Source organism: Tympanuchus pallidicinctus, unplaced genomic scaffold (assembly GCF_026119805.1).
Source record: "Tympanuchus pallidicinctus isolate F22 unplaced genomic scaffold, pur_lepc_1.0 scaffold1, whole genome shotgun sequence".
Classification (NCBI taxonomy): Eukaryota; Metazoa; Chordata; class Aves; order Galliformes; family Phasianidae; genus Tympanuchus; species Tympanuchus pallidicinctus.
In genome coordinates, this window is record NW_026294618.1 from 51,119,312 (window position 1) to 51,146,160 (window position 26,849).

The 26,849-nt window shown below is 40.3% G+C and overlaps 1 protein-coding gene across 1 annotated transcript; it reads right to left on the reverse strand.

The window, feature by feature from the left end:
• Positions 1 to 565: 565 nt before the first annotated feature.
• On the reverse strand, positions 566 to 26,349 carry SOGA3 (SOGA family member 3). The gene is given in 6 exon segments (XM_052677379.1): positions 566 to 1,088; positions 1,090 to 2,391; positions 3,001 to 3,072; positions 20,723 to 20,881; positions 24,307 to 24,531; positions 24,814 to 26,349. Coding segments are annotated over 6 exon segments (3,042 nt in total). The 5' UTR covers positions 26,035 to 26,349; the 3' UTR covers positions 566 to 1,025.
• Between the last annotated feature and the right edge of the window lie 500 nt (positions 26,350 to 26,849).

Consider the following 26,849-nt stretch of genomic DNA (forward strand, 5'->3'; position numbering starts at 1 on the left):
TAAGCCCTGAAACGCCGATTTAACTATTGATGTTATTTGTTTAGAGAAAATACCAATTGGATTGCTTTAAATTTGTATGAACCCATGCAGTGCTCTGCCTCTGAGTTAATGGGAACTCTAACAAGCTCAGAACTATTGCTAGATCAGAAAGTGAGCATGCCAAATGTCTCTTCTGTTTGATTTCATGCAGTACATGTATAGTAATTGATTAACTTTAAACTCACTGCGTCTGTGACTTTCTGATACAAGAAAACAAAAGACTAATTAGTCAGCATAGGGACAAGAAATAATAGCTTTCAGCTTCACCTGGCAACTAATTTAAAATTGCAAACTAGCAGGACAGCACACGTAAATTAACACAGCAAGAGACTTACTAAAACTTCAGGATAATACTGTGACCAATAACACCATTTGCCAACTATAGGATTGCATAATAAGATAATGAGAGGTAATTTTCATTTTTCACGGCAGAAGATCTTGAGTCAGCAAGGAATTTGCTCCCCAAAACCTCTCTGGGACAACTCTGCACGTCACATGCAGGATGCTTGTTGGCTCTTTCCTTAGGGGATAAGAGAAGAATAAAAAAGAACTGCAGAAAAGATGCTAGTCACCGTTGCGTGTAAGCAGTGACCCATAACCTTTCAGTGAAAGATACAACCAGTTACAGCAATTCCAATAGTACCAGTATTCATCACCACGCAGTCCATGTAGATTTTTCATGGTTTTTTTTTTTTTTCTGTGGTTCACTATATTCTTTGTAATTTTAGAAATTGAATATTTTCTAAGTTTAAAATTAATAAGATTTTTTTTTATTCATTTAACAAGAACCCAACGACTATGAAAAAAAACACGTTCATTAATGTGCTAAAAATGCTATCTGCATTGTCTTTACTGGTAATCACTGCAGCTTGATTGCCATTAACTCTGGCGACTACAGTTGCAAAGCCAGAAGGAGGAAAGTCTTCCAGCTCCTACAAGAATTGTATCTATACTATAATTCTTTCATTTTCATAGAGATCATTTGTTCACCATTTACAAATAGGTCCCATGGTAGAACAAATTTGCATATAGCCAAATAAGGATTTAAAAATAATTTAACAGAAATTTTTGTCCAAATTCTAGTTTAAGAATTTTAAGGTGCCATACATCAAATTTTAGTCTTAATTCTTTTGGCCAAGGTTTTTTACCTGTAGGCCATAATAAGTAAAAGTCTACCTGACTCACTGACAAAGGTTCGTCCGCACTCCGATCATCCGAAGACTTCGGAACTTCGAGTCTGTCGATGAAAGTCTGGAGTTCTTTCCTGAACGCCTTCATCTGCGCATTGATCCTGTAAAGGAGCTCATGCTCGCGTATCCTGCTGCCATCATCTTCCTCATCCATCAGTCCAAACAGGTCCCCATTAGCTACATAAATTCTTGCCTCTGTTATGATGGTGCTTGTGTCGGAAATCAAGCGATCTATTGTCTTGCCCAGTCGCTCAGCTTCACAGCGAATGTCCTTCATCTGCTGCCTGTCAGTGAAGCTTTTCTGCCACCCAGATGGTGTTGGATAAAAAGATCTCGTGGGTGTCAGGCACCGAATATTTCTCACCTCTTCTGAGTCACTTTCCCCACCGATGGGCCCTTCCCTTTTGCGGTGAGGGGGACGGGAATCATCATCGCTCTCCTTTTTTCCTGCATCACTTTCTGCATCACTGTCTCTGGGGCTGCCACGGATCCCAAGATGAGAGGCTAAATCATAGCGTTGCATGTTGGACATAAGCACTCTATTCTCATACTGGAGTTGCATGACTTTGCCACTCAGCTCATTGATCTGCATTCGTGCAGCTTTTAGCTCCTCCTGCAGTGCTTCAGTCTTGGCATTATCGTGGTGCCTAGAGCTCTCGTGGGCTCCGGACTTGTATTTGTATTTGTTCAGCTCAGCCGTTATGCGTTTGTTTTGTTCTTCCAAGTCAGCTACATTTCTCCTCAGCAATTCTGTCTCATCTTCTACTAGCTGCAAATGCTGTCTTAATTCTGACAAGGATTCACTCTGTTCTCCCAGGAGTGGATTGGTGGCCCCTGAGAAATCATCTCCTCTTAAGTCATCTAGCTCTGCTTTTAATCCTCTATTTTCTACTTCTAGCTCCACTATTTTTCTCCCAAGAATGTTAGCTTCCTCTTCCACAAGTCTCAACCGAAGCTTGAGTTCAGCTTCCCTTGTGGTAGGTGGACCGCCTGCTTCACCTTTTGGCAAAGGGCTGTCTAAATCACCATAAAATGATCTATATTTTTGCAGCTCGTGTTCAAATCTGTCCTTCTCCTTATCAATCTTAGCCATTTTCTTCCTCATCAAAGCTGCTTCTTCTTTGACAAACTGCAGCTGGCATTTCAAGTCTTCGTTGTCCTCCTTAGAAAAAAAAGAGGAAAGCAAAGAATTTGAAGAAAGTTGATGTAAAACAGGAGACCTCCAGTGGATGGTCTTAAATTACAAGATGAACAATTAAAGATACGTGGCTTTAAATACACAAAGACTTTCCTGTGACCATTTGTTCATTAATCAGTAAATCAAATAAGGGGAAATAAATATTAAAATTTGAAAGGAGAAAGACTATTTTACTCGCCATTAAACCCTGTGCAGCCCTCAAAAAAGGCCTTTTGAAGGTATCTTGTAAAAATAACTTGCAACACTGTAGTAGATATCACATTGTTAAAAAATCTTGAAATCTGTACACAAAGGGCCTATAATCTTATTTCACTGTTGCTCCATTTACTCATTTTGCCTAAAATATTTGGAGTACATGAAAACTGGTGGGTTTTTATTGCAGCACAAGTAGTTCATTTAGGTAGATCTTGACATCATGTCTTCTCACTACATGATTTGAGGATAAAAGTCTCCATTTCGCAGCATGTAGAAAAACAAAAATCAGAGCAAAAAAGTGTAAATCTGAAAATCACATTTCCAGAGTGTCACTAAAATCTCCACATAATGATCCAGATTACTGTTGTTTCAACATACCTCTGTTGGTGTTTGCTGTGACTTTTTCTCTGATTTTTGTAGGTCTTTGCTCCCTCTTCTTTTCAATGACTGCTGAAACAAGAACAAAGTGAGCGGAACTGCATATTTCACTGAAGAGCTACATAATTTAGTCATTCTGTTTAAACATAGTGAAACAAATGCAAATACAAAGCTAGTAGCCTCTTGCAGCTCCTGTGATGTCAAATAGAGAGGAGAGACACTGCTGCCTAAAAACGACACAGCAGAAGCACTGCATTAGTGAAGTATTGGTTTAATCAGTCTGCAACATTTTTTTATTCAACACATTTTGAAACAAACACATAATAAATGCTTAGCACCCTTATCATCACATGACAGGTAAGAAAGGAAATATATCCAACGGTAACCCCAAAAAAATGGAAAACTGAGGCAAGCAGTAAAACCAGTGCCATAGGTAAGCCACACAAAGCATTGCCAGCGACTTCCCCCAGCTAACCTGAGGACAAGGACATCTTTCTCTGCATCCCACCCACAGGCCTCAAGCTTGCAGTGGACTGCTGCTACAGCTCTCCTAGGCATAAACTGCAGACAAAGCAGGCAGAAAGATGCATACATCTGGTCACTAGATTTGTTCTGTTCTCCAAACATATTCAATACCTATTTTAAGTTGCTTGGACTACAGATTCCTAGTGAAAGGCAAAGCAGATTTACTTGCGACAAGCACAAGACAAACAAACCTATCCACACCATACAAGTGAGCTACTTTTTATGGAGCTAAGATGAAAAAAATGGTGAACAGAAATTCCTGATTTTAGAGCAGGATGCACTGAGTTCAAAAGTTACTAGGAAAAAAATCTTGTAACTGCTAACAATGAAAAGTTCATTAGTGGGCAAGTGGCAGTAGTGGAAAACAACTGCAGCAATCCCACTGTCAACACACAATTTAGATCATCAAGAAAACAGCAGGGAAGAGGAAAGTGAGTGAGAAGATGTTAATACATAACAACCCACTTGCAGCTGTTCCCAGGTTTTATGCTTCCCAGGTGAAACGTAGCTCTTGCAGCAGGCAGTGATATAACTACCTCCCTCTGAGACTATTCTCTGGGATGAGCAACCTTTGTGCCACTGAATACTGAGAAACATGCATTTCCCTGTGCCAGCCAGGGAAAATCCAGTGGTATATCCAAAAGTCATGCAGTTCCACCTAGTGGGAATTAAAATCTGTTCACAATCCTCAAGGAACAAAGCACAATGGGCAAGTATACTGTACATTGCTGCTGCTACCAATTGTTTTCCTTCTTCTGCAGGTCAGCCTCAATACAACTACTATGCCCCAAGGACTGCTCCCACCAGAGGAAAACTTGATACCACAGAAGTGATTGGCACATAGATCTAAGAAACCATAAGAGATGAGGCTTCTTGATCCAATTCACTACAGAGTTGTACCAGAATAAAAATAACCTCAGATTCAGAATGAGAATTCACAGGTATAGCCACCAAGAACCAGAATTGAAACTTTTATGTCTCTTGAAAATACGCAGTGCTCTCAATAGATAAAACAATAAAACCAAAGATCATTAGAATCTCAGCTGGATACCTATGAGAGGATTCCAGAAGAATCCAGAAAAAGTCACAAAAAATAGTTAAATTGATTCTTTCTTTCAAAATAAAGCCAACGATACAGGGATTAAGTCTACAAACAAAATTATTCTTCTCCAGGGTCACCCATTAATTACCCTACTGCAGAATTGGTATGTGCACGTGGAAAGTTTTTTTTATTGCTTTCCTAATCGAATTGGCAAATTTATAAACTTTCAGACGTGCAGATTCCTGGTATATGTCACAATCCACTATAAAAAGCTCATTTTCAAGTCAGTTATTACTGCAAACTTTTCTGGAACCAAGTTCTTGCCAGTGCCATCCACTAATAAAGTAATTAGAGGATAATTAAACTATGTATGTTTGATTACCTAAATTCCTTCCCGCCAAGCCCAGCATCTCTTCGAACAAAATGAGCTTCTAAAATGCTGGGACACAACTTCTTGTGTACCCTACAACATTTTAGGATATGAGATGTATGAAAAAGTTTTCAATGACAAAACCATTAAAAAAGAGAAAGTTCAGAGAGCAAAAGTTATTTTTCTGAGTTTGACATAAAACTAAAACACTTGATTTTCTCCTTTCTCTCAATGTTTTTTATTTTAAAGTCCTTTTCTTCTTTTGTTGTCAGCATAATAAATTTTTAACTTCATTAATAGTCGTGACTACTCTTTCTTCCATTTCTCTCATGTCCTGTACTACCGCTGTCTTTCAATTCAGTTGTCAATATGTTAAACAATTTATTCCCAATAATTAAAAAAATACTTCAAAACAAAACAGAAAAAAAAAAGTATTCAAATAAACATACTGCAAAACCAAAATCAGCAGTCCAGACTCTTGCAAGTGAATGTTCCCATTTTCCCACTGGATACTACTGAAACTGCACACTGTTTATTTTGATATACTAAATAATGTTACACAAGGCTATTTTAGCCAACTTCATGTACAAACGTTGTCTGTTCAAAAAGCTTCATCGTCTTTTTCATCGTCTTTTAATATATTTCTCCACTTGTTTGGATAATTCTCCTTTTTCCATGTCACAGGGTACAGCAAGAAATACTGCAGTGCCACTGAAGGCTGCCTTGTTGTTTCCCAAGTACAGCAAAAAAGTCTGCCCATCAAATTCTAGAATTGTTTTGAAAGTGTATAATTTAAATTACCCTCTGTTACATTGAGTTCAGTCTGTTTAATGAGTATGATTCTTAAATTAAAAAAAAAAAAAAGACTGCATTTGCACTATCTAATTTGCAATGCTTTCTAGAGAGCTTTATGGTTGTAATAATCTTAAACCAAGTCATCCATCTTCAGGAAAAAAAAAGAAGAATAAGCAAAAAATGCACATCATAGTGTTTCTGCAATGGAGATTTTGCTAAACTGCTCAAGTAATAATGAAATATTCCAAAACTGCTAGAACAATAGGACCAGCAGCTGGGGTATGTATTATTGTGCTGTATAAGCTCTGCTTACCTCTGAACGTCTAGGAAGTACAACTGAGTCTGACCTGACTCCTAGCATTCACTGGTTTGAGCACACATGAGGTTACATTAATGTTCTGACAATGCTGAGAAATTTCCACAGTATAGATAAGGCCATAGACAATGTTTGCACTATATGCACACCTGATCACATGACAGGAGCAATCCTGTTGTGATTTTCAGGAGCATCAATTCTCCAGTGACCTTCACTGGACTTTATCCAATGTCTTGTTCGAGATGCTAAGCGCTTCTCAAGACCAGATGGCAAAATCCTTCTCTTGCGAGCCTTAAAATGCAATCCAAATGTGCATTTCCAACCACCTACGATGCTGAGTGCTTCAGAGTACAAAAAGACCTGAAGTCTACTTTATAAAAACCACAGCTCAATGAAATGACAAAATGATGCTGCACTGAATATCAAAGCTTTAAAATGAACTAATTTCTCACTACTTTGTACTACAGGAAATCTCTCTGCAATTAATAAAGAAGCTGAATAGAATATACCATAGTTTTTCAAGACTTCTGGATTGATTATTTCAAGTCTGATCTGAGGATAGATGATCTAAAAAAACAATGTAAGCAAACACAAGAGGAATTGTCAAAAATATAAGGGAACTTATGAGTGCACAAGGTTCCCCTGCCAGCCCTTATCCCTGCTCACAGACCAGGCCAAGGCAAAGGGTGTGCAGTTTCTGAATCTCTACAGGTGCAACCCACCATGGTTGTACTGCACACACTTGGTAGTTAGCTACCTCTTAAACACTGCGACAGATCTACAGAGTTTTCAAAAATCAGAGCAAAACCAATGCCATCTTTACAGTCTTTAAAAGTCACTGAATATTTTGGGACTGCACAACTTGCCTCTGTTTGGCACAGACTGATCATTATCAGGAAATAGAAATTCATCTTCAGACTTTCTCTGTTCTTTCTCTTCAGTCAAGTATAGTCAGTTAGACTGTGGATCTGGATCAAAGCAGACAAGACAGATTTTTCAGTTTACTGCCACTAACTCTAATTCAGTGTATTACACATACAGTTAACACTAGATGGATATTCTCCATGGTGGTAAACTGAAATACACTTTCTCCTCAAAATAATCTTTGTATTTAAAATGTCCCCTTTACTCTGTAAATCTACCAATCTATTTCAGATACAGACTCCTTAAACTATCAGCCACTTTGGTAGTTGTTTGCCTGCAACAAACTCCAGGCACTGGCTTTGTCATTGGCACATAGAACTACACAAACACTTTTCTCTTTCCACTCTTCTTGAAGAGCAGTTACCACAAGTATTCCAGCATTTGACTTGCTTCCAAGAGCTGCAAGAAATGCGGAGGATAAGGGAAATGCAAAGAAGCATGGCACCCAAGTTCAAGAACCAAACAAAACTGTAGGTCTAACCATTCCCCTACCCACATTAGAAACACTCCCTTCATATTAAAACGGGCATAACTGAAAACACTGCTGAAGAACAATATGAAATGAAGGCAATCAAAGAGAGAATAACAATTCTTAGTCTTTGAATGTCTTCATATTTTAGAAAAGAGTAGCCACCCTACCATATTTGTATTTTTTTATTTGCATTTATTTATGAATTACTACAGATATCACTGTCAGATCCTTTGCTGTTATCCATTTGTCAGTTTTAAGAAAAAAAATAAGAGGGAAAAATATACATCTTTATCTAGAGAAAGCCCTTATATTTTGAAGAAAAAACAAACTGACGAAGCAAATAATGAGAACTTTGCAAGTACAATCAGGTAAAAAGATGAAAGCTGCCTTTTAAAAGCTCTTTATATAATCAGATCAAATAGCCAGCAAAATCTGACACTTCACTTTCTGTGACTGCATGCTTCTTCATCTACCAATACACATGAAAGTAGTGAAAGCAAGTTCTCTGAAGAGGAAGCTGTCCTCTGCCATTTGAGCAAACTGGGCCTCGTTATAGATGCAGAAATCAAAGGTAGCTTACACATATCTCTCTAATACTGAAATGCAAGAACAAATCTCAGAACACCATAAATACTTTGGAGTGAAAACACTGGAATAAGGTACCTTGCTGCACAGTGATGCCAGTTAAGCCTATTGTTCAGGACTTGTCTAAGTTGCAGTTTATCTGTGAGCTCAGTTATTTGTGTTTTCTGGGAAAAAGAGTCAGTCTTTTTGTTAGGGTTTGCACAGCACCTAGTACAATGTGCCCCAGTCATTATCTTGGATCGTTACTGTGACAGAGAGTATGTCAACACAGTTCAAAACTTTACCATACAACAACACAATTATCATAAACCACACTCACGGACACAACAGTTACCAATTAAATATATTACAGATTTTACTTAAGTTAAATAGAGTTTTCTTTCTCACATCTATTATCACAAGTAGATTTTTTCAGTCTTATCAGAAGAATGCCTAAGAGAAAATTACAAATAAATTATCACAAGAACACAAAAGTGCCAACAACCTGATAAGGTTCATGGCCTTAGTTACAAAAATTCATGTATATCAACCAAAGGCTAGTTATTATCTCTTGACAAAAAGGCGACTGTGAAAATGGTAAGTAATAAGAGGGAAAAAAGGAATGATTCTACACATACTGTGTGCACCTTCACACTGCTCACTGGAGGAGTAAACAGAAATCAGTTCTGCAAAGTTAAGCTAGTCGTGTTTGTACAGTTGCACTCAAGCTTATTTCAAACAGAAGAGCTGTGTTATATGCACAGACAGCTCTTATTGGATTCACATGGAAGGGTTATCAAGAAACTTTAGGTTTGTATGCACTCAACAGGAAAAAGGGCTCTGTAGGTCACCTTTCAAGACTATGCGCCCCAGACAGCTTTTGTGGTACAGGAACATCTCACATAACAATCAAATTTTAGAGTCATTTAAGAGGATGCAAAAGTTTGAGATGAATTAACTTAGGAAAAATGCAAGGAGCTGGAAGCTAAATTGGAAGATATTTTAGCAGTTTAGACATCTCCATGCCCACCTTTCTCACTTTATCCCATGCCTTATGCTCATAAGGATGCACACAGTGCTTTTCGCACTATTTCTACCATGCAAAGGCAGCAGAATATAGCAATACTGGCTGAAGCAGGAATCCAGGAACTCCATTCATTCCAAAAGGCTCAGAAGACCTGTGACTGGCCCCTATGCCACTTCCTCCTAGGTGAAACCTGCTCAGCTTTTTAAGGAAGATGCTAATTCCTTGCAAGAGGAAGGGCTGTGGATCTTAGGCTCACTTGAAATCTTTATATCTGCAGTTGCCTTAACACTCTCGTTTAATATTTCCCTTTGCAGTGACTGAAAATTTCATTCTGAAATGAAATTTGACTATCTTCGGCTCATTATAAATATTGATCACTCGGATGCATTTTTTAACTAGCCTTCATGAGCAAACATCTGACCGTTCTTCATTTATCATGAATGTCACTGAACCACTGGATCACCTGCAAATTAACAACACAGCAGTGACTCCTTATGGGGTCTCAGAGGAATCAATTCTTCGTCCTAGCTTATTTTTCACTGCTGCCTGGAAAAAATTAAATCACGGATAAAATCTGCAGACAGAGTCAAGGTTGGAGAAATTATGAACAGTGAAAAGAACTATCACTCATGTAAAACTAGGTGAAGTGAAACAGCACCTGTTTTAAAGGATAATCAGTTGAAATGATGAAAGAAATGTAATTTCTTGACTTTATTAGACTTACAAAGTAAGGTTTCTGTAGCAGGGGGCTGCAGGAGTAGCCTGGTGAGCAGAGCCCACCACTACCCCATATCAGACCAGAGCCAGCTCTAGCTGATCCAAAAGGGACCCACTGCTGCCATGAGTAGTGCTGGTTGTCCATGTGGGAGAGCAGACTGAAGAAATGGAAAAACTGCTGCACAACAGCAGCTTGGGGAGAGGAGTGAGAAATGTGAGAGAAACAGCCCTGCTGGCAACAAGGCCAGCGCAGGAGGGTAAGAGCTGCTCTAGGTTGAAGCAGCCCAGGAAAGGCTTATGGTGGAGTAGGTTGCCCCTCCCCTGCAGCCCACGGGCAGCACATGGAACAGATCTCTGTGTGCAGCCTTGAAGGAGCTCACAGTACAGCAGCAGATGAGGCCGGAAGGAGGCACAGCCCACGGAGAGCCACTGCAGGAACAACCTCAGGCTGGAGCTGCAGCCCTGGAAAGAAGTCCACAATGCACCAGGAGAAGAAGGAGGCCATGAAGGCCTGGCAGAGACAAAATACTGTGCTGGTGATGGTTACTGGTGGGTGATCTCTCTTGTCTTTATCTTAACCCATGATTTTTTTTCATCGTTATATCCTCCTGTACTTTTCAGAGAGAGTGGTGTGGTAGTGCTGAAACCACTGCAGTAACCAAACAGCTTAATTTAGTTCTACAGTGTAGATACCAAAACTAAGGTTCCCTCTGCAGTCTCTAGAAATGACTGATTCTCCACAGTCAATCCACCTTCACAGGTAGTGAAATGAACCACTTCCAAGTACTGCCCATCTTTCCCCTTTGAGGAAGGACAACTTCCTGACTTAGATGAACATATACATTTTTAAATGGCTAAATGATGACAACCCTAAGCATGCAGATTAAAAAAAAAAACCAAAAAAACCCCACAAAACCAGGCACAATAAATGAAGCACTGATGCTGGACTCTTCAGTTTAACACACTATTAGGAATGAAACTTTGAAACTTTACCAAAGTCTGGGAACTGGGCAACACTACTCAGAGTAGCATGCCATAAGAAAAATGAACCTTTGAAGTGTATCTATGTCTGTATATCATCAAGGCAATGCTCCAGTTCAGAACTCTTTCTGGGGCACTGTTACTGGTGCTTCTAATGAGTCACTTAATCAAAGATCTAAATTGCAAGCATCTGTAAAAATTAAAATAATTCAGCCAAGCCTGTATTATAAAACACTCTCAGTAATTAGGCCACTTTGATGCCATCATCAGTCATGCTTTACAGAGATGCAGAAACCTCTCATTACACACAACACTGATGGAACAGATGCCTAGGAAATACATTCTAAGTGCAAGTACTCAACTGTGACCTAAGCAAAGAGCTTGGTTATTATTCTAACCTGATTTGCTGAGAAAATCAAATTCAATTAACACAATCATACATCTAGGATCACACAGAGCAAAACAAAATTGATATCCACATATCTCAATGTGCTACTATTTATACTAACAATGGAGAAAAAAAAAAAAAATAATCACACAATATGTCAAAACACCTCAGCAGAAACAAACACTTCAGGAAAATTTATCTGCACATCTAAAAGGTTAATCCACTGCCCTTTACTTCAGAATAGTAAACGCACTCTTCAGATTTCATAACCATGTAATGTCATCAAGCCAGTAGGCTGCATTTTTTTTGATGTTACAAATAAAGCAGTAAATGAGTAAGTATCAGAAGCCTGGTTTTCTTCTTCCTGTCTAGTATCAATTCCTCAGTGTTTGGTTGATCCCAGCACTCAGCACACCCTATAACTGAATATTCTCTCTGTCCATAGACTCATCTCTATTTAATATGCACCCACCACAGAATATAACTATAAACATATTCAAATATAAGAGTTTGGAATAAGGTGGCTCAAGACATCCATTCTGCACTCTGCTCACAAACAGAGCTATGCTGCATAGAACACCAGTTGCACTAAACGCTATCAGTGCAGCACGGAAAATGCCCAGTACATACCTGGGTCTGATCTCCTGTTCATTGGCCATGTTTTGCCTAAGAAAACAGTTTCACAGACTCCAAAGCCTACCTGATTTAAAAAAAAAAAACAAAACAACCACAATCTGAAAACAATTTCTTTTCTCCCAGAACATTACCTTTCCTATGCCTGTGTGCTCTGCAGCAAAGTGAGAAATTAGATTCTTCTTGTTATTGATAATTACAGAAAAGAAAAATATCAAAGAATAAAAAATAGTTAAGGCTGAAAGCAACTGCTGGACATCTAACCCAATCCTCCTGGTCAGAATAGAGTCAATTAAAGGAGGCTTCCTTGTGCCACACCTTGGAGGGTTTTGAATATCTTCAAGGAATTAAAGACAAGAATACTGGAAAAGAAGGACCAAGATTGTTCTGTGAGTTACTGAAGAACACCTGGAAGACAATGCAGTCACTGTTCAGAGCCAACACATATTTATGAGGAGAAAGCCCAGTTTAATGAACTTAATCTTCTATGAAAAAATAATGGGTAGTATATTGAATAGTAAATGCAGCAATTTCTGTGAGTTTTATTGCATACGGCTCTGTAGTCTGTTTTCTCATTTGAGGTCTTGCCAATCTCTTTCACCTGTTTTTACACTGGAAACTACACTGACATCACCCCCTGAGGGCCCACGACATGCTTCACCACAACCATCTGTATTATGACATGACAAGGTTATTATTTCTCATGCTGGCAGCTGAGTTCAGCCAAAACACAAGAGCAATGCGTACTTCCATGGTGCTAGATTCAGTCTTCTTACTCTCCTAACACTGGGACAAAAATATAGGGCCATGAAGCTCTACAAAAGAGCCATCAGGAACACAGATACTTGAAAGATGCATTGTCTATGTGCAGACTAACTAACAAATCTATTTGATGACAGAATGCCCAGGTTTCTTGTTTTTTTGTTTGTTTTTAACTGTAGACGTACTATTGCTAACATAAAAATAAACTCTAAAATTATTTCATGTGGATTTGCTAAAGAGTTCAAGATAAGACTAAGAGAAAACAAATGCACATGCACTGAACAAAAACAGCCAGAGTAATTTTTCCCTCAGTCTGAAACAAGCTCAGCTTTGACCTTTTTCAGCACATTGAAAACAGAGGTGTTTCTTGAAGGGATTGATGCTCTTAAGCAGAAGACTGAACACTGTGGTATAAAGGGCAGAAATCATTTATTATTCTTATTCATCAAAGCCTTAGTAGGACTTCCAGTAAGATTACGACATTTGGTTTATATTCATTCTATATTACAGCACATATCTCAACTTCTCATTCAGCACTCAGAAAATGTCTATATTCCAAGAGATAGTAAGCAATTTTGCAAAGTCATCTGAGTTTCTCTAAATCTATCTAGAGAATCCTATATTCCCCTTTCTGTTCCTGTTATAGTGCGAAGAGGTTGAATTTGGCCTATATTCCAATTTCTTTCTTTAAGAAACTAAGAAAATCCTACATAGCATCTGATGAAAAAAAAACCATGTATCCAGGGACCTGTCAATAAATGAAAAAATAAGCAAAATAAAATTACAGTTGGAATTTAAAAGGCATAATCTATTGTTTAAAAAATAAGCAAGATAACAATGAAAGAATCAGTGTGGATTATTTGCTGCCTTTGCTACAACTATGGATACAAGCATGAAAGGTAGCATGATAGCTATTGAAATACCAGATAATGCAGCTTTTTTTGTTTTGATTTGTTTTTTACACTCAGACTTTTAAATTACCTGGTATCTTTTTCTTTCAATCGAGCAAACAAGTTGGTACCTCTATGTTTAACTTATACCTTTGATATCTGAATGTCCACTAATAAAAAAATAAAAAATACTGAAACAAGGAAATGCAAAACTAAAAACTTGTCTTTTGTAATGCTGCTCCATTACTGCGTTGTATGAAACTTAATGTCTTTTCCTAAAAATTATGTAAATTCAAGCTTATAAGTAGCACCAACACAAGATTACAAATGGCTGTATGGAAACCAAGTGACAATGGTTTTCCCAAACTTTCCTCCATTTATTAATGTGTTGTGGTATTTGAAGGCTGTTACTGAAGTCATTAGCAACACTGCCTACGTAGGTAATGAGATAGGTGACCTTCTCTCTAATTTAGAACTCAAGAAAATCATATGCTAAGGTCTGAAGTAACAGAGATGAGCATTTTCCAGCCTGCCCACCTGTGAGTTCACACTCATAAACCATATTCTCTGGTAACCAGTTACCATTCATCAATCTGACTCACATTACTACATTGTTCATTACTTGCTTAGACAACTGGCATACCAGTTCTGTTGGTACTGTAGCTGCTGGTGATTGCCCCTTTCCAGTAAATCTCAGCTGTAGTGAATTCACATGACAGCCTTGGATTGGATTTGATGTTCTATGTTTCCCTTTGCCTAGTTTTTGCACCAGTAAATGAAATAGTCAGGAATTGTTCTAAGGGTCTGATGCTGACTGACAGTCCACAGTTAAACTATTTTCAGCTAAAAATGACAATACAGCTAAACTTGTAAGCTGTAGGAATACAGCTTCCTACAAACAAGCATGACAGCATCCAAACTGTCAATCAAGAATGAGCTCTGCCCCAGGCTAGACTCCAAATCATGAACAAACTCTGAAGCAGTGGTAGCTGATCCACACCGAAATCATCCAAGGGGTACAACTAGCAACCACACGTCAGGGTGTGAACCCATTCCTCAGCGCAGTTCATTTTACCCATATAGTTGTTGTATAATGGAAGCAAGTCTACAGCAAAAACATCTTTGAGAAGCATGACCCAAGCAATAAAATGGTCTCAGGTGTTGAAATGGGACCAGGACATAGAGATTCTATCCGTTCTCTAATGCTTGGATTCTCTGTGATTGGAAGCACATCTATTATTCTGCATTCCTGTTCTGATTAGCTTTGTCTGAAAGAGACATTTCCCTTTCTTTTATTGTATTTAGTTCAATACAAAGGGGTTCTGGTTTCACCTGGAGACTTTATCAATAATAACCTTGACAGGCACATTTGCTCATCTAAGGCTGCTTGTATCCATCACAGGAAAAAGGCAAACAAAGTAGCATCCCATCAAAAGGAAGGAACCCCCTTGCCTCCATCAAGCCAAAGCAATAGTAGTACGTTTACAGATTCAAAAAGAGATGCTCAAAATAAACTTCGTTCTATGACTGAATTCTCTTCTGTTTTAAACTTAAGCCAGATATACTGTCACTAGTTACTTTTAGTATTAGTTGCCCATTAAAAAGCAAATTAGTAATTCCTTTTGCATGTCCTTGCAAGTTTTATAACAATTTAATAAGAATTCATGAATTAGCACATCAGCTCCAAGGACTCCTCCAAAAAAATCCTTTCCAGGCATCTTTCTTCGCAGTAAGATATCTTTGGAACTTCACTCTTTTGAAACCTCTCACTGTATTTTACATGTGTTTTGGAGCTTCCTATGATTAACCACTAGGCCATTATTTTCAGTTTTGATAAACTGTCTTCGAAGCAAACAGCTCATGAATTGCTGATGGCTAATGCATAATTAAAAGGTAATTTTGTGAGGTTTAAGCGCAAACTGATTTGCAAGCGTATATCATTTTTTCCTCCTGATGGCATGATATTTTCAGAGAACTATTAAAACAGATTTTATAACATAAATCAATTCATTTCTCCATTATTTTTTTCACATATTCTAAACTTTAGTAAAATCTTCTTATGCTCACTGTGGAATCAGTGAAGTTGATCACAGCATGCTCTGAGCAATGAAGTCAGAATCACAAATTCATAGATTATGAATATCATCCCTGCTGAGTACTGCTTTTAAAGGAACAAAATATTTAGGCAAGATACCAAATGCAACAGCATTTCACAAAGACAATTCTGAAGTAAATAGAGGTTCCATGTCTGCAGGATGGGGAGCTTAGAAAATCACTGAGCTGGGCTTGGAGACAGGGGAATTCTTTTTGCCTTTTCCTATACTAACACAGACAGTTTCTAATCTTTTTAAAAAGAAGTCTTGTCATCACGCTGTTGTTTTTCACCAAAGCAACCTGAGTTTTCACAAAGCAACAGATTCCAGATCTCAAAAGCATTTTGCCTAAAGGTATTCCTAGTTGAAGTGCAGTCATTGATACAGTCATTGATACAGGTCCTCCGACAGGCCAGGGCTTATTAAAATTATTAAATCCCATCCTACTGCAATATGATGCCAAAAGTAAGTAAATTACTGCAACTCTTCAAAGAGTCCCAGTTTCTCATACTGACCTTATGAAACTGATCAGCTACATTAACAGGCATCCTGGCATCTCCTCTCTTGCTCTTTACCTCATCCCTACTCCCTCCCTTACTAGCTGTTCCAGATGAGGATAAGGCAGAAACAGAAGCATGGGGTACAAGCAGGAAGTTATTAGAGGACAGCATGATAGAGGAAACTCAAACTTTCCCTGTCAAAACAATACAACCAAGTGTCTATCTCCAGTAACATATATGCACATGGCATAGGAAACAAACACAAGCTAGAAATTCATGTTCAAATATGACCTTGCTGGGATCACATGGGAGACATAACAAGATACCTCACACACCCAGAGTGCAGCCACAAATCTCTGAAGGTGATGAAGAAGGGTTCTGCTCTATGTAAAGTTCAAATGTATTATGCATAGCCTTGTTATCAGTGATGGGCAAGTTGTGAGCTACAGGTAAGAATCGGAGGACAGAGAAGTATGGGTAACACTATTTTGGGCATCTTCTGCAGAACATCTGATAAATAAGAGGAAATAGATGAAGCCTTTTTCAGACAGCTATAAGAAGCCACATGATTTGTGCGATGTGTTGACTTTGAAAGAGATTTTTATCAGAGACATAGAGGCTGATATTGGGACAAGATTATCCCTTGCCAGTTCTTTTCAAAGACCTCAATATTGTTTTTGTGTGCATGTGTGGGTTTTTTTGTGTTTTGTTAGTTGATTTTCTTGTGAATTCTCTAGTTATTCACTTGATTTCTGCTCAGATATCTGAGAGCACTCAGATATATATGGAGATCTAAGTTGTGACCACAGATTACATAAACAGAGCAAACAAACTTCACAAGAGTAAGCAGAAATACATAATTACTTTCCTGCAGTCCCACAGCACGCTAGTATCAATATCAGAGATAGAATTCAGATTTCTCCTTGTAAGTCCTGTGCTGAGCTTCCTAGATCATGTTGCCTTCTTCCATTTTCACACAAAGTACAGAACAGTCTGACTGACAGGCAGGCTGCACTCCAAGAAAACATAGACACATGCAGAAAGACAAACTCTTCTGCCTACATTATGAATTGAATAGGCACAAGAAGTCTCTGGCTAAACCATGAAGCTCTCTGAGCTAATAACCTAAGCTTACAAGAAGAAAGTGCCAGCTTGCCAACATCACAGTAATCTTGCTGAAGAAATGAACTATCTTGCATCTGCCCCATTTAGAGCAATAGCAGAGCTATCTATATCTATTCATAAAGACATACATATCTGAGAAACATTGCATTTCTGCATTGCAGTGAGTATTTGTAAAGCCCAGGGCCCAGTAAATCTGTCATACTCTCCACCTGTTTTATTTATCTCACCACATACAGTCTAAGGCATGGTTAACTGGGCATTTCCTACATAGCTACAGCAAAGGAATGATTCTTTCCCCCATATTTATTCAATAAAAGCTCTACAAGAGTTAATTAGGCTTCAACAAATGCTATCCATATTTTGAATTACTAAAATTTTGTCAGAAGGAATATTGTTTGCAGTTTGAATACTACCTTTGCTTAATGCATATCTAAAATAAGTGTAAGAACTAAAAACAAATTAATGAATAAGTAAAGGAATGCAAGTCATTAGCAAATTCTTATATCTCAAAAATTATATATGCAAGAATAACAGTACTGAATGAAATAGCTGCAGGTTGGAGGACTCCAAGTCAGAAGTACCAACATAAAAATAGTTTCTGAAACATCTTCCAACACCTTGGATATTTGCAAGCTTCTGTCATCAACAACTACTTCCATTTGTCATACAATGCAATGTATCTTTTTTAAAAGCTTCAAAACAATAAACATTTTGCAGATATTGCAGATATATCTCCAGACTAATGGACAAATACAAGTCTACATTTACTCAAATGTTCAGCAAATAAATATAACTTTGTCTCTAAACAAACATACCTGCTAGCATTTATCTTTCATACATGTTTGCAATGACACACTTATTAAAACAATATTGAGTCTATATAGAGAAAACTTTGGCTCTCATCATGCTCTAGAGACTACCAGATAAAAAATGCTGCTTCTGCTTCCAGCATTTTAACAAGTCTTAAACATTCTCTGCTATCTCACATTTTTTCATCATAGGAGAAAAAAATTCCCATGGCAAATACATACTCTAAGCACTGCTACAGTGCTGTAAAATAAAGAAAGTTCATTGACTTTGGAGATTAAGTCTGCCATTAATTTGAAGCTCAATTAATCGTAGAATCCAGACAAAAGGTCTTGACTCTTCATTCCTGTTTATGTTAAGCAGAAATTACTTGAGCAGAAAGTTCCATTGGTTGTAATGGGTGAACCCACATGAGAAAGGGTTGTAAAACCACGAAACCAGGGGAAACAACTCAGGAGCAAATAGAAGATTAACACTGTAACTATCTGACAATTACATTGTCATCTGAAACCTCCATTCAATGATGAATAAGAAAAAGTATTTTTCACAGAAAAATTCTAATTCACTTTAGCTTGCTTTGGGTTTTTTCATGGTTATTTCACATTAACAATTTCATAGTTTCTTTACGGATTCTAAATTTCAAATTTGTAAGCATTAGCATCCTTCACCAGCATTGTTTCATTGGTTTTCCAAGTTTGCAAAGTGCATGACAATTTGGCTTTGCTTCAAACTCGCTTTTCTTCAACTTTTATCACCACAACCACCTTCCAGCATCCCCTATCCTATGCTAAAAGTCCTAGACGGAGAAATAGCCTCCTCCTACTAACTGACACACAACAATCTCTGTGAAATGCAAAAATGAAAACTCCTGCCTAATTGTGCTAAAACACATAATGATTGGTGATGGCCATTCTTCCCAGCTCCGTATAAGGACGCATTTCTGACCCTTTATCCACTCCACCTCTACTCTGATATGTAGAATCATGATGCATTTTTCCATTCTGGCTCAGTGCTCCCATTCTTTGTCAAAGGGAATCATTTATGTGTTCCAGCTGCAGGAAAACAGCATCATGCAGAAGAGCTGCTGGCTTAAACACAATTTTTCTGTCTTGCTGGTGTATCAAATATCTTTCCATTGCTATCAATAACAATAGAAACCTAAGCCACAGAAAGAAGAGGAACATGAGCAACCCTGCCTGTGACAAAGGGGTTGGAACCTGATGATCCTTGAGGTTCCTTCCAAGCCATTCTACAATTCGATCATTCTATGAGAACAGCAGAACCACAGTTCCGCCTAGTGGGCTGTAGGGAAGAGCCAGGATAAGGAGAAAGAAACCACTGGTGGCAAAGATGAAGAAGCCTATTTATTGGGTTAATTTCCTGCAGGTACATAGCTTCCGAAAAAAAGCAAAATAATAAACTGCAACTAAACTTTACTGTAATCCAGATTTCTTATGGTCATAAGAAGAAGCAAAGCAAAAGAAAAAAGAAAACAAAAAGAAAATACCTTTGTTACAATCAATTACAGGGTAGGAGGAAAGCTACAAGAAAGTAGATTTTGAGACAAGAAAAACTGAAAACTTGGAGAAAAGTCAAGCTTAACAAAAAGTTGTAAGCATAATTACAGGAAGATCATGCTCACATAAAGAAGATGGTCTCAAAAACTTAGTGGTATTTGAAGGCAGAGGCCAAAGCAAAGACAGAAAATCTCAGTCATAGGACAAGGAAGCCAAATAAGGCTCAGATGTCACCGTGCCCTTTTAAAATCTACAGTTATCTAGAAAACAGCAGAAGATGGTGAAAGCACACCTGTTTATTCTCTACTAACATGTTTGAAATTCAGTTCCTGTAAAGAAAACATATGCATGTTTTTAATGCTACCACACTTAGAGTAAGCATTTGCAACTCTTTAAAGTACTGTAACTGATGGAAAATATACACTTGGCTGGAATATCCTCCAAACCTTAGATGCTCGCAAGAATACAACTGAAAATCTCCTGGCTTTTTAAGAACTGAAATACATCCTTTCCATTTGATATAAGAACAAAGTAGACATTGGCATTTCTGCTAGGGAGTATTACTGAATGTGAAAATCATTGTCATGCGTTGAATTTTAAACACTGAACATGAGAGTTGTTCCTAAAATCTATTCTAAGAATTCACTCTTAGTCAACATACTCTCTTTTAATTGCTTTACTATCTCTGTGTCCAGGCTATTATGTTTTAAAACAATTTTCTGCTTACTTAATGGGATTGCAAGTTACATTTGCATAATAACAAACAGTAATTTTGAAGATGACTTAGATACAATATTAAATTATGCTAAGACTGAAAGTCTAGGTAGAGTCCTCCACTCTCCAATACTCCAGAAGAACATGCCTGAGTTGCCCTGTCTCAGTGTGCCTGCTAGTCCCTAACAGTAGTTAGCAAAGGAAAAATACTATTCTTCATAAAAACATTAGGAATTCTTTCTGTACATATTCCAACATAAGCACAAGGTAAGCACAAGGTCTCAAGGCTTCTGAACTCCGTTACTACCAGTTCTACCTTTCATTTCTAGTACAGGAAAAGCTAAGCCACTATCTCCTTTATATTTCTCCTAGAAACAACTGAATCTTTTCATTTGCTCTTAACTTCTCAGTCACCTAGATGTATTTCAGCACTCTTTGCTACTTTCAACTTTATCTGTCATATTTCATGCTCTTCAAACAAGCTGTTGGAAGAAAAATAGTCAGGAATAAGAATTTGAGAACTTCAAATATTTTACATAGAAATAAATAGCAATACCAACCTCTTTCATTTTTTCCAGTTCATTCTGCAGTGCCTGTTTTGCAGTTTCAACTTCTATAAGCTGCTGTCTTAATTTTTCATTTTCATCTTCTGTTACAGTACGCTTTTCTTCTACATTCTCTAACTCATGATGAAGTCTCACTGATACATCTTTTGCAACCTAAATGTAGAGATATTTCAAAAGAAAGGGAAAAAAAACACAATTACAAGAGAATCACTGCTGAAGTGCTTAGTGTCTAAGCAGCGATTTACAAGTTAATTCTGGATGCTTTTATTGAAGTGATATGTAAAGAAACAGGTATACAATGACATATACACATAGGAATACAAATTATTCAAAATTCAAGACAACCCTACAAAAAAAATTGAATATTCTTTCTATGGAATTTACTGGAAAGCACTGGAAGCCAACACTTTCTTAGGTTCTGTTAAATCAGCAATGAAATAATATCTTCATTATTCCTGGAGACAGTGCAGCATGCTTTCTCTCAGCCACTGCCAGCTTATTCTTTTCAATGCAGTAAAGGATATGTCCCTCAAATACTTGACATGTGGAAGTCCCAGGTTAAAAGCACAGCACAATTTCTCTAGGCCTACTGTACCTGGGCATTGTAAAGGGTCAGAAATGGGAAAAACTTTATTTTCTGACTCTTCTGATTTCTCTACCCTTCATGGATAGCTAACCAAAATATATGCCATTTAGTTCATTTGCTACTGGTTAATTTAAGGAGTAAAGCATGAACATTTTTACTGACCTCATACTTATCTAAATTATGTGTGACATTTTAAAATTAAGATGAACAGAAACTGAATTAGGGGGGTTTGACATTTTCTTTTTTAATTGTATTTTCACAGGAACAGAGTTAGAAGGAACGCAACAAGATCTAATTCCATTTCTTTGTGTAAGACAATAAAAATTTTGCTATTTAAGCCATTTGCATTATATTTTATGAAACCAGTAGCAACTACAACCACACATTAAAATATTCAAATATACACTAATCACTGCTGTGGTGATGATTTAGACTTATAATTTGAACAGGCTAATTTGATGATGATTTTTATTATTTTTTTTTAGAACATGAGAAAGTAAAATTAATCCTTTTCAGCATTACTTAGGGAAGCTCAGAGGGCTTTCACTGCTTACATGTCAAAGAACTCTTTTTGACATACTAAAACACTGGAAAAAAAAATTGCAAGCAAGCAGTCTAGAAGAATCTGATCTATCAGAATACAGCAGCAGCCAGTGAGTCAGCCTCCCTCGACAAAAAACTGTGAGTGCATTACTGATACAACACTGCAGTGTAGCTCAAGACCACTCAGTAACCTCCCCCACTGCATGCATACTCAAGACACATAATGCCCAACATTAGGAGAGAATGGAGAGGAATTTCAATGATAAGCAGAGTCCAAAGAGACTGCAGGATGAGCTGAGAATCACACCATAAGGCTGCACCCTGATGTCTTTTTCCAACAGTAACTATCAAGCTGTTCATCTGGTTGACCAAAGTAAACAGAAAATCACTGGGGACATTCTTAACAGCATCCTACCACAGTCTGCAGCTATACTCCGTATCAGCAAATACTACACAATCATTACTAAAAGTGATTTCATGCCACAAAATTTGGCGGAGTGGCAGTTAAAGCAGGTAGATAATACAGACATTCTAGATCACCTGGAAATTTGAATTCACTTACGCAAGATGCATTTTAATACAGCTATATGAAAGACTATACCTCTGAAGAACTAAGTCCCCTAATGTAATATACTTGTAAAATGGAGAATGTTATTTTAGATAGAAATTCTTCAGAAGCAAACCCGGGAAGACTACAAAGAATGCTGCATGAGTTACAAGCATGGGTACCCAGAACCAGGATTTCAGTTTGGCAGATATACGGCATTTGACAGCCATCCCTACCCAAAGTAGAGTACAACCACGACCTGAGGGAAAGCTTAGTGAAAATATCATTCTTTTCTAAGCAGTCAGTTGTGTAATCATTAGGAAAGACATGGCAGAAGTCCTAATTGAAAAGAGCCCTTTGTTCAGATTAAACTGTGGCCTTTGGATCTCCTGCAACGGCAGGTAAGCACCGAAATACAGGGTCAATTTCCCTCCCAGCCGCTGCTTTCCCCATGTATACAAAGTAGTATTGAGCCAACTCTTTGTTTCTTTAGCCAACACAGGAAGCTGGGATCACCCATCCAATCTGTAAGGGAAGATTCATATTCTGCCTACCAAAGTGTCTCAGCCATTCCCCTAAACACAATTTTGGCTGTGCAAAATGTCTTTTGCTTTGATCAGAATTCTCACTTGACCCCGGAGAAAGAGGCATAAAAAGCAAACAAACAAACAAAAAAACCAAAACATTTCCACCAGTTTTGTTCCTGACCAGGAAGACACCAGTTTGTACAGAGCCACGTGACAGCTAGATACAGAATTGTTGTGGCCAAAACAGCAAATGTAGCTTTTGGATACGCACAAAAAAGGAATATCAATAAACACCAAAAAGGAAATTATCATTTTAAATGGCATTAGTAAGAAAATTACTGGAATGTGTCTTGGTCTGGTGTCTATGTTTTAATAAGAATGATAAGCAGGAAATTTTTCAGAAAAGATGATCTAAGTCTGAATAACGGGGCTGGGAACAACAGACTCTCAATCCATCACACTCATCAGAAGTTTAGCAATTGTCTATTCGTGTCATGTATTAAATTAGCATTTCCAGCTGCAGTCCACAGAATCCAAAATGGCTAACTAGTACTTGGGAGGAGGATGGTCAGTGAGTTTCAGTTTGATACACAGAGATTTGCAGTTCCTTGAGAAATGGCTGGGAGATCCTTCAATTGACAAATGTTCTTAAGTGTTGACTTGGGAACAGCCTTAAAAAATCTAGAGCGTGGAAGCAAAAATTAAACAGCTTCCAACTAGCAGAAGTCCCTCTAATTGGAGCAATCTAGAACAGAGATTATATTATTTACTAACATTAGCATTTAAACAAATGCTGAAATTTCTCAGCAATAGGTTGTGGTTCATTCAAATGTCATGGACTAAATACAGGTGATTAGACATGGAAATTTGATGGGCTGTGTCTACTGTTTCACATGGATGTGGAAAATCCTGGCTTTGCTGAAAGTCCACTGACGCCAGCAGAATCAGGATTTTGAGTTTGCAACTGCAAGCATTCAGTTTAACAGCCCTTTATGATCTTCAGCAAAGAGAACACTGATCTCGTAAAAGTCAGTGGGGCTGTTCATCAGTGAGGTTGGTTTAATTTTGCAGTGGGAGAATATGGCCTGTGTTCAACATAAAAGACCCAAACCTCCGGACTCCAACTGGGATTTAAGTCACTTTCTGCGCAGTAACTTCACAAAACACAACTGGACTAAAGCTGCAAACAGTCTGCCTGTGAGGCCTCACCACAGAGCTGCTTGCTGGAGATCTCCCATTACTAGTTAAGCTGCAACCCTACGTGCGGCACAGTGTACGACAGAATGGATGATAACATGAGAGTCACGAGGCCTGAAGAGCAACATGTGCCTCTACCTCCAGTGCTCTGTCTCACCAAGGCCGCTCATGCCCGTACCTTGAGGTCCTGCTCCATGCTGCGCAGCAGCTCACCGTCGATCTCACCAGTCTGTGCGTAGCGGAGCCTCTTGCGCTCGGCCTTGCGCAGCCGGTACTGGAGGATCCGGCAGTTCTTGTTGGCTCTCTCCAGCTCGTGGCGCATTTCTTGAAGCTGACAAGCATCCTCCTCGAAGAAGCTGTCCCTCATCTCATCCATCTCAGTCCTCAGCTCATCTATCTCGTTCTGACACCAGGCCGAGAAGGGGTGGGGACACCAACAGGTGGGTCAGAAACAGAGGTCAGCCAAGGGTAGGGGAAGGCACCCAGAGGGAGCTCGGAGACGGCCCTTCTCCCCACGGGGATCCGCCTAGCTTATTAAAAACACCGCAACAAGAGAAGGAAGCGGTGCTGCCCGCGCACGCCGCGCCGAGGCCATTTTCCCTCCACCCCAAAAGCCTCTCGGGCAGCAGGGAACCCCTCCCGGCTCCCCCAGCCCCATCTCCGGCTCCCCACCGCGTCCCCTCACCTTGAGGCTCTCGTTCTCCTCCCGCAGCTTCTCCATTTCCTCTTGCATCTCGTCCTGCGGCTGCGGGCTCAGTGAACCCTCGGGTGTGCCGTTTCTGCAGCCCGCCTCGCCCTGCCGCAGCCCCTCGGCCCCGGCCGCCGCCATGGCAGAGGGCGAGGAGGCGGGGGCTGCCGAGGGAGGCTCGGCCGAGGCGGCGGCCGCGGAGGCGGCGGCGGCGGCGGCAGCACCGGCGCTGTGGTTGTTGCCCTTGGTTTGCATCTGAGCGGCCGCCGCCAGCCCCTTCCTGAGGTGGAACTGGATGAGCTCACTCTGCAGGCATCCCTCCTTCCAGTACCCGCCGCCGCCCGCCGCCCCGCGGCCCTTCCCCGCGACCGCGGAAGATGGAGGCGCGGGGGCCGCCTCCCCCGCGCCCTTCGGCGGAGCCCGCCCCGCTTTCCCCCGCCACTGCCTGGGCGGCGGCGCCACCGCCCCCTCGCGCTCCCCCCCGCCGCTTCCCGCAGGGGGCGCCTCCTCGGCGGGCTCTTCGGCCGCGGCCCTCCCGCCGGCAGCGAGCGGCGCTTCAGCACCGGCGCCGGGATGGACAGCTCCCGGCGAGGCCGCACTCCGCGGCTGTTTCTCGGCGGCGCGACCGCGCGCGGCCCTGGTGGACTGGCCCGGCGGCGGCCGCGCGGTCCCGGTCTTCAGGGCGGAGGCGGCGGCGGGCGGGGCGCGGGAGGCGGCGGCGGCGGCGGCCGCGGCGGGCGGCGGCCGCGCGGCGGCGTCGCGGGCTCTGGCCGGGGAGGAGGCTCGCTGCTGCTTCCTGCCGCTGCTGCCCTCGGGATGGAGGCGAGGCTCGGCGGCGGCGCCCCCTGCGGGCGGTTGGCTCATGGCGACGGCTATCGGCGGAAGGTGGCCATCCTTCTAGTCGTCTTTGGCGCTGCCGGCTGGGGAAGAGAAGCGGAGAAGACGATCGGGCGAGTGGGGACGCGGTGGAGGCGAGCAGAAGCTGCCCAGCAACCAGCCCGCCTCGCCCGGCGTGCTGCCAGTCGGCCCCGCGGGCGCAGCGATGACCGAGGCCGAAAGCCACAACTTGGGTCCGAGGGGCTCCAAAGGGCTGAGACTGAGAACTGTTCCCTCTCCTCTTTCACCGATTGCTGTTTTCCTCCTCTGAGCCAAACCTATTCCTATACGTGCTGCCATACCACAGCTGTATTTGAATCCACACACCCCGCATTTCCTCATGCTCTTCTTCACTGCCTATTGTAGTACCAGCTCAGATTGCTGCTACATCCCTCTGCCTGCCTTCAGGCACCTGTCAGTGGGCCAGGCTGCTTCACAAACAGCTGCAGGTGATAGTGGCAGCTCACTGTTCTTTGGCCTTAGCAGGAGTTCTGCCAGGGCAAGGCCAGGCCTCCCAAGCACACCAACTAAGAGTTCTGGAAGAAAAGAGTTCCTGAACCTACTTTTAAGCCCATCTGAGTTTGATACTGGTTATACTGAAACAGGAGTGAGGCATAATCACTCCAGCATATTTTTAAAGCTCAAGCAGTGAGGAATACACCCCAGCCCAACAGCAGTCATTACACAGCATTCACTTGAGTGTGCAAGGATGGCAGTTTTGCCACAGACCGACTGAACCAGAGTTTTCATGACCACAACAGATGATCAAAATAGGCTGCATTCCTTAATGCACTCCAAAAATATTAGCTATGATACATCAACTGTTTTTACATAGTCTTTGTTCAACTGCCCTTAAAGGAAGAACACAGGCCAAAGTAGAAGTGACAGCATTCCTAACACAGCCTAATGATCCCACCTGGACCACTGCAGGGTAGGGAATAAAGAAATCAAACCAGGCAAAGTCAGAGTAGACCTTATGCTGCACCCTGACAATTGCTTTGCCCTCTGAAAAGCACCAGGCACCAACTCTATTCCATGCTCCAGGGCAGTGGCTCCGATTTCTGCCAAGTGCACTGTCATCATACCTCTCATTTTAACCAATATGCTTAAAACTAACTCTCTCTTTCAAATAATAATAATAATAAAATAAAATATCT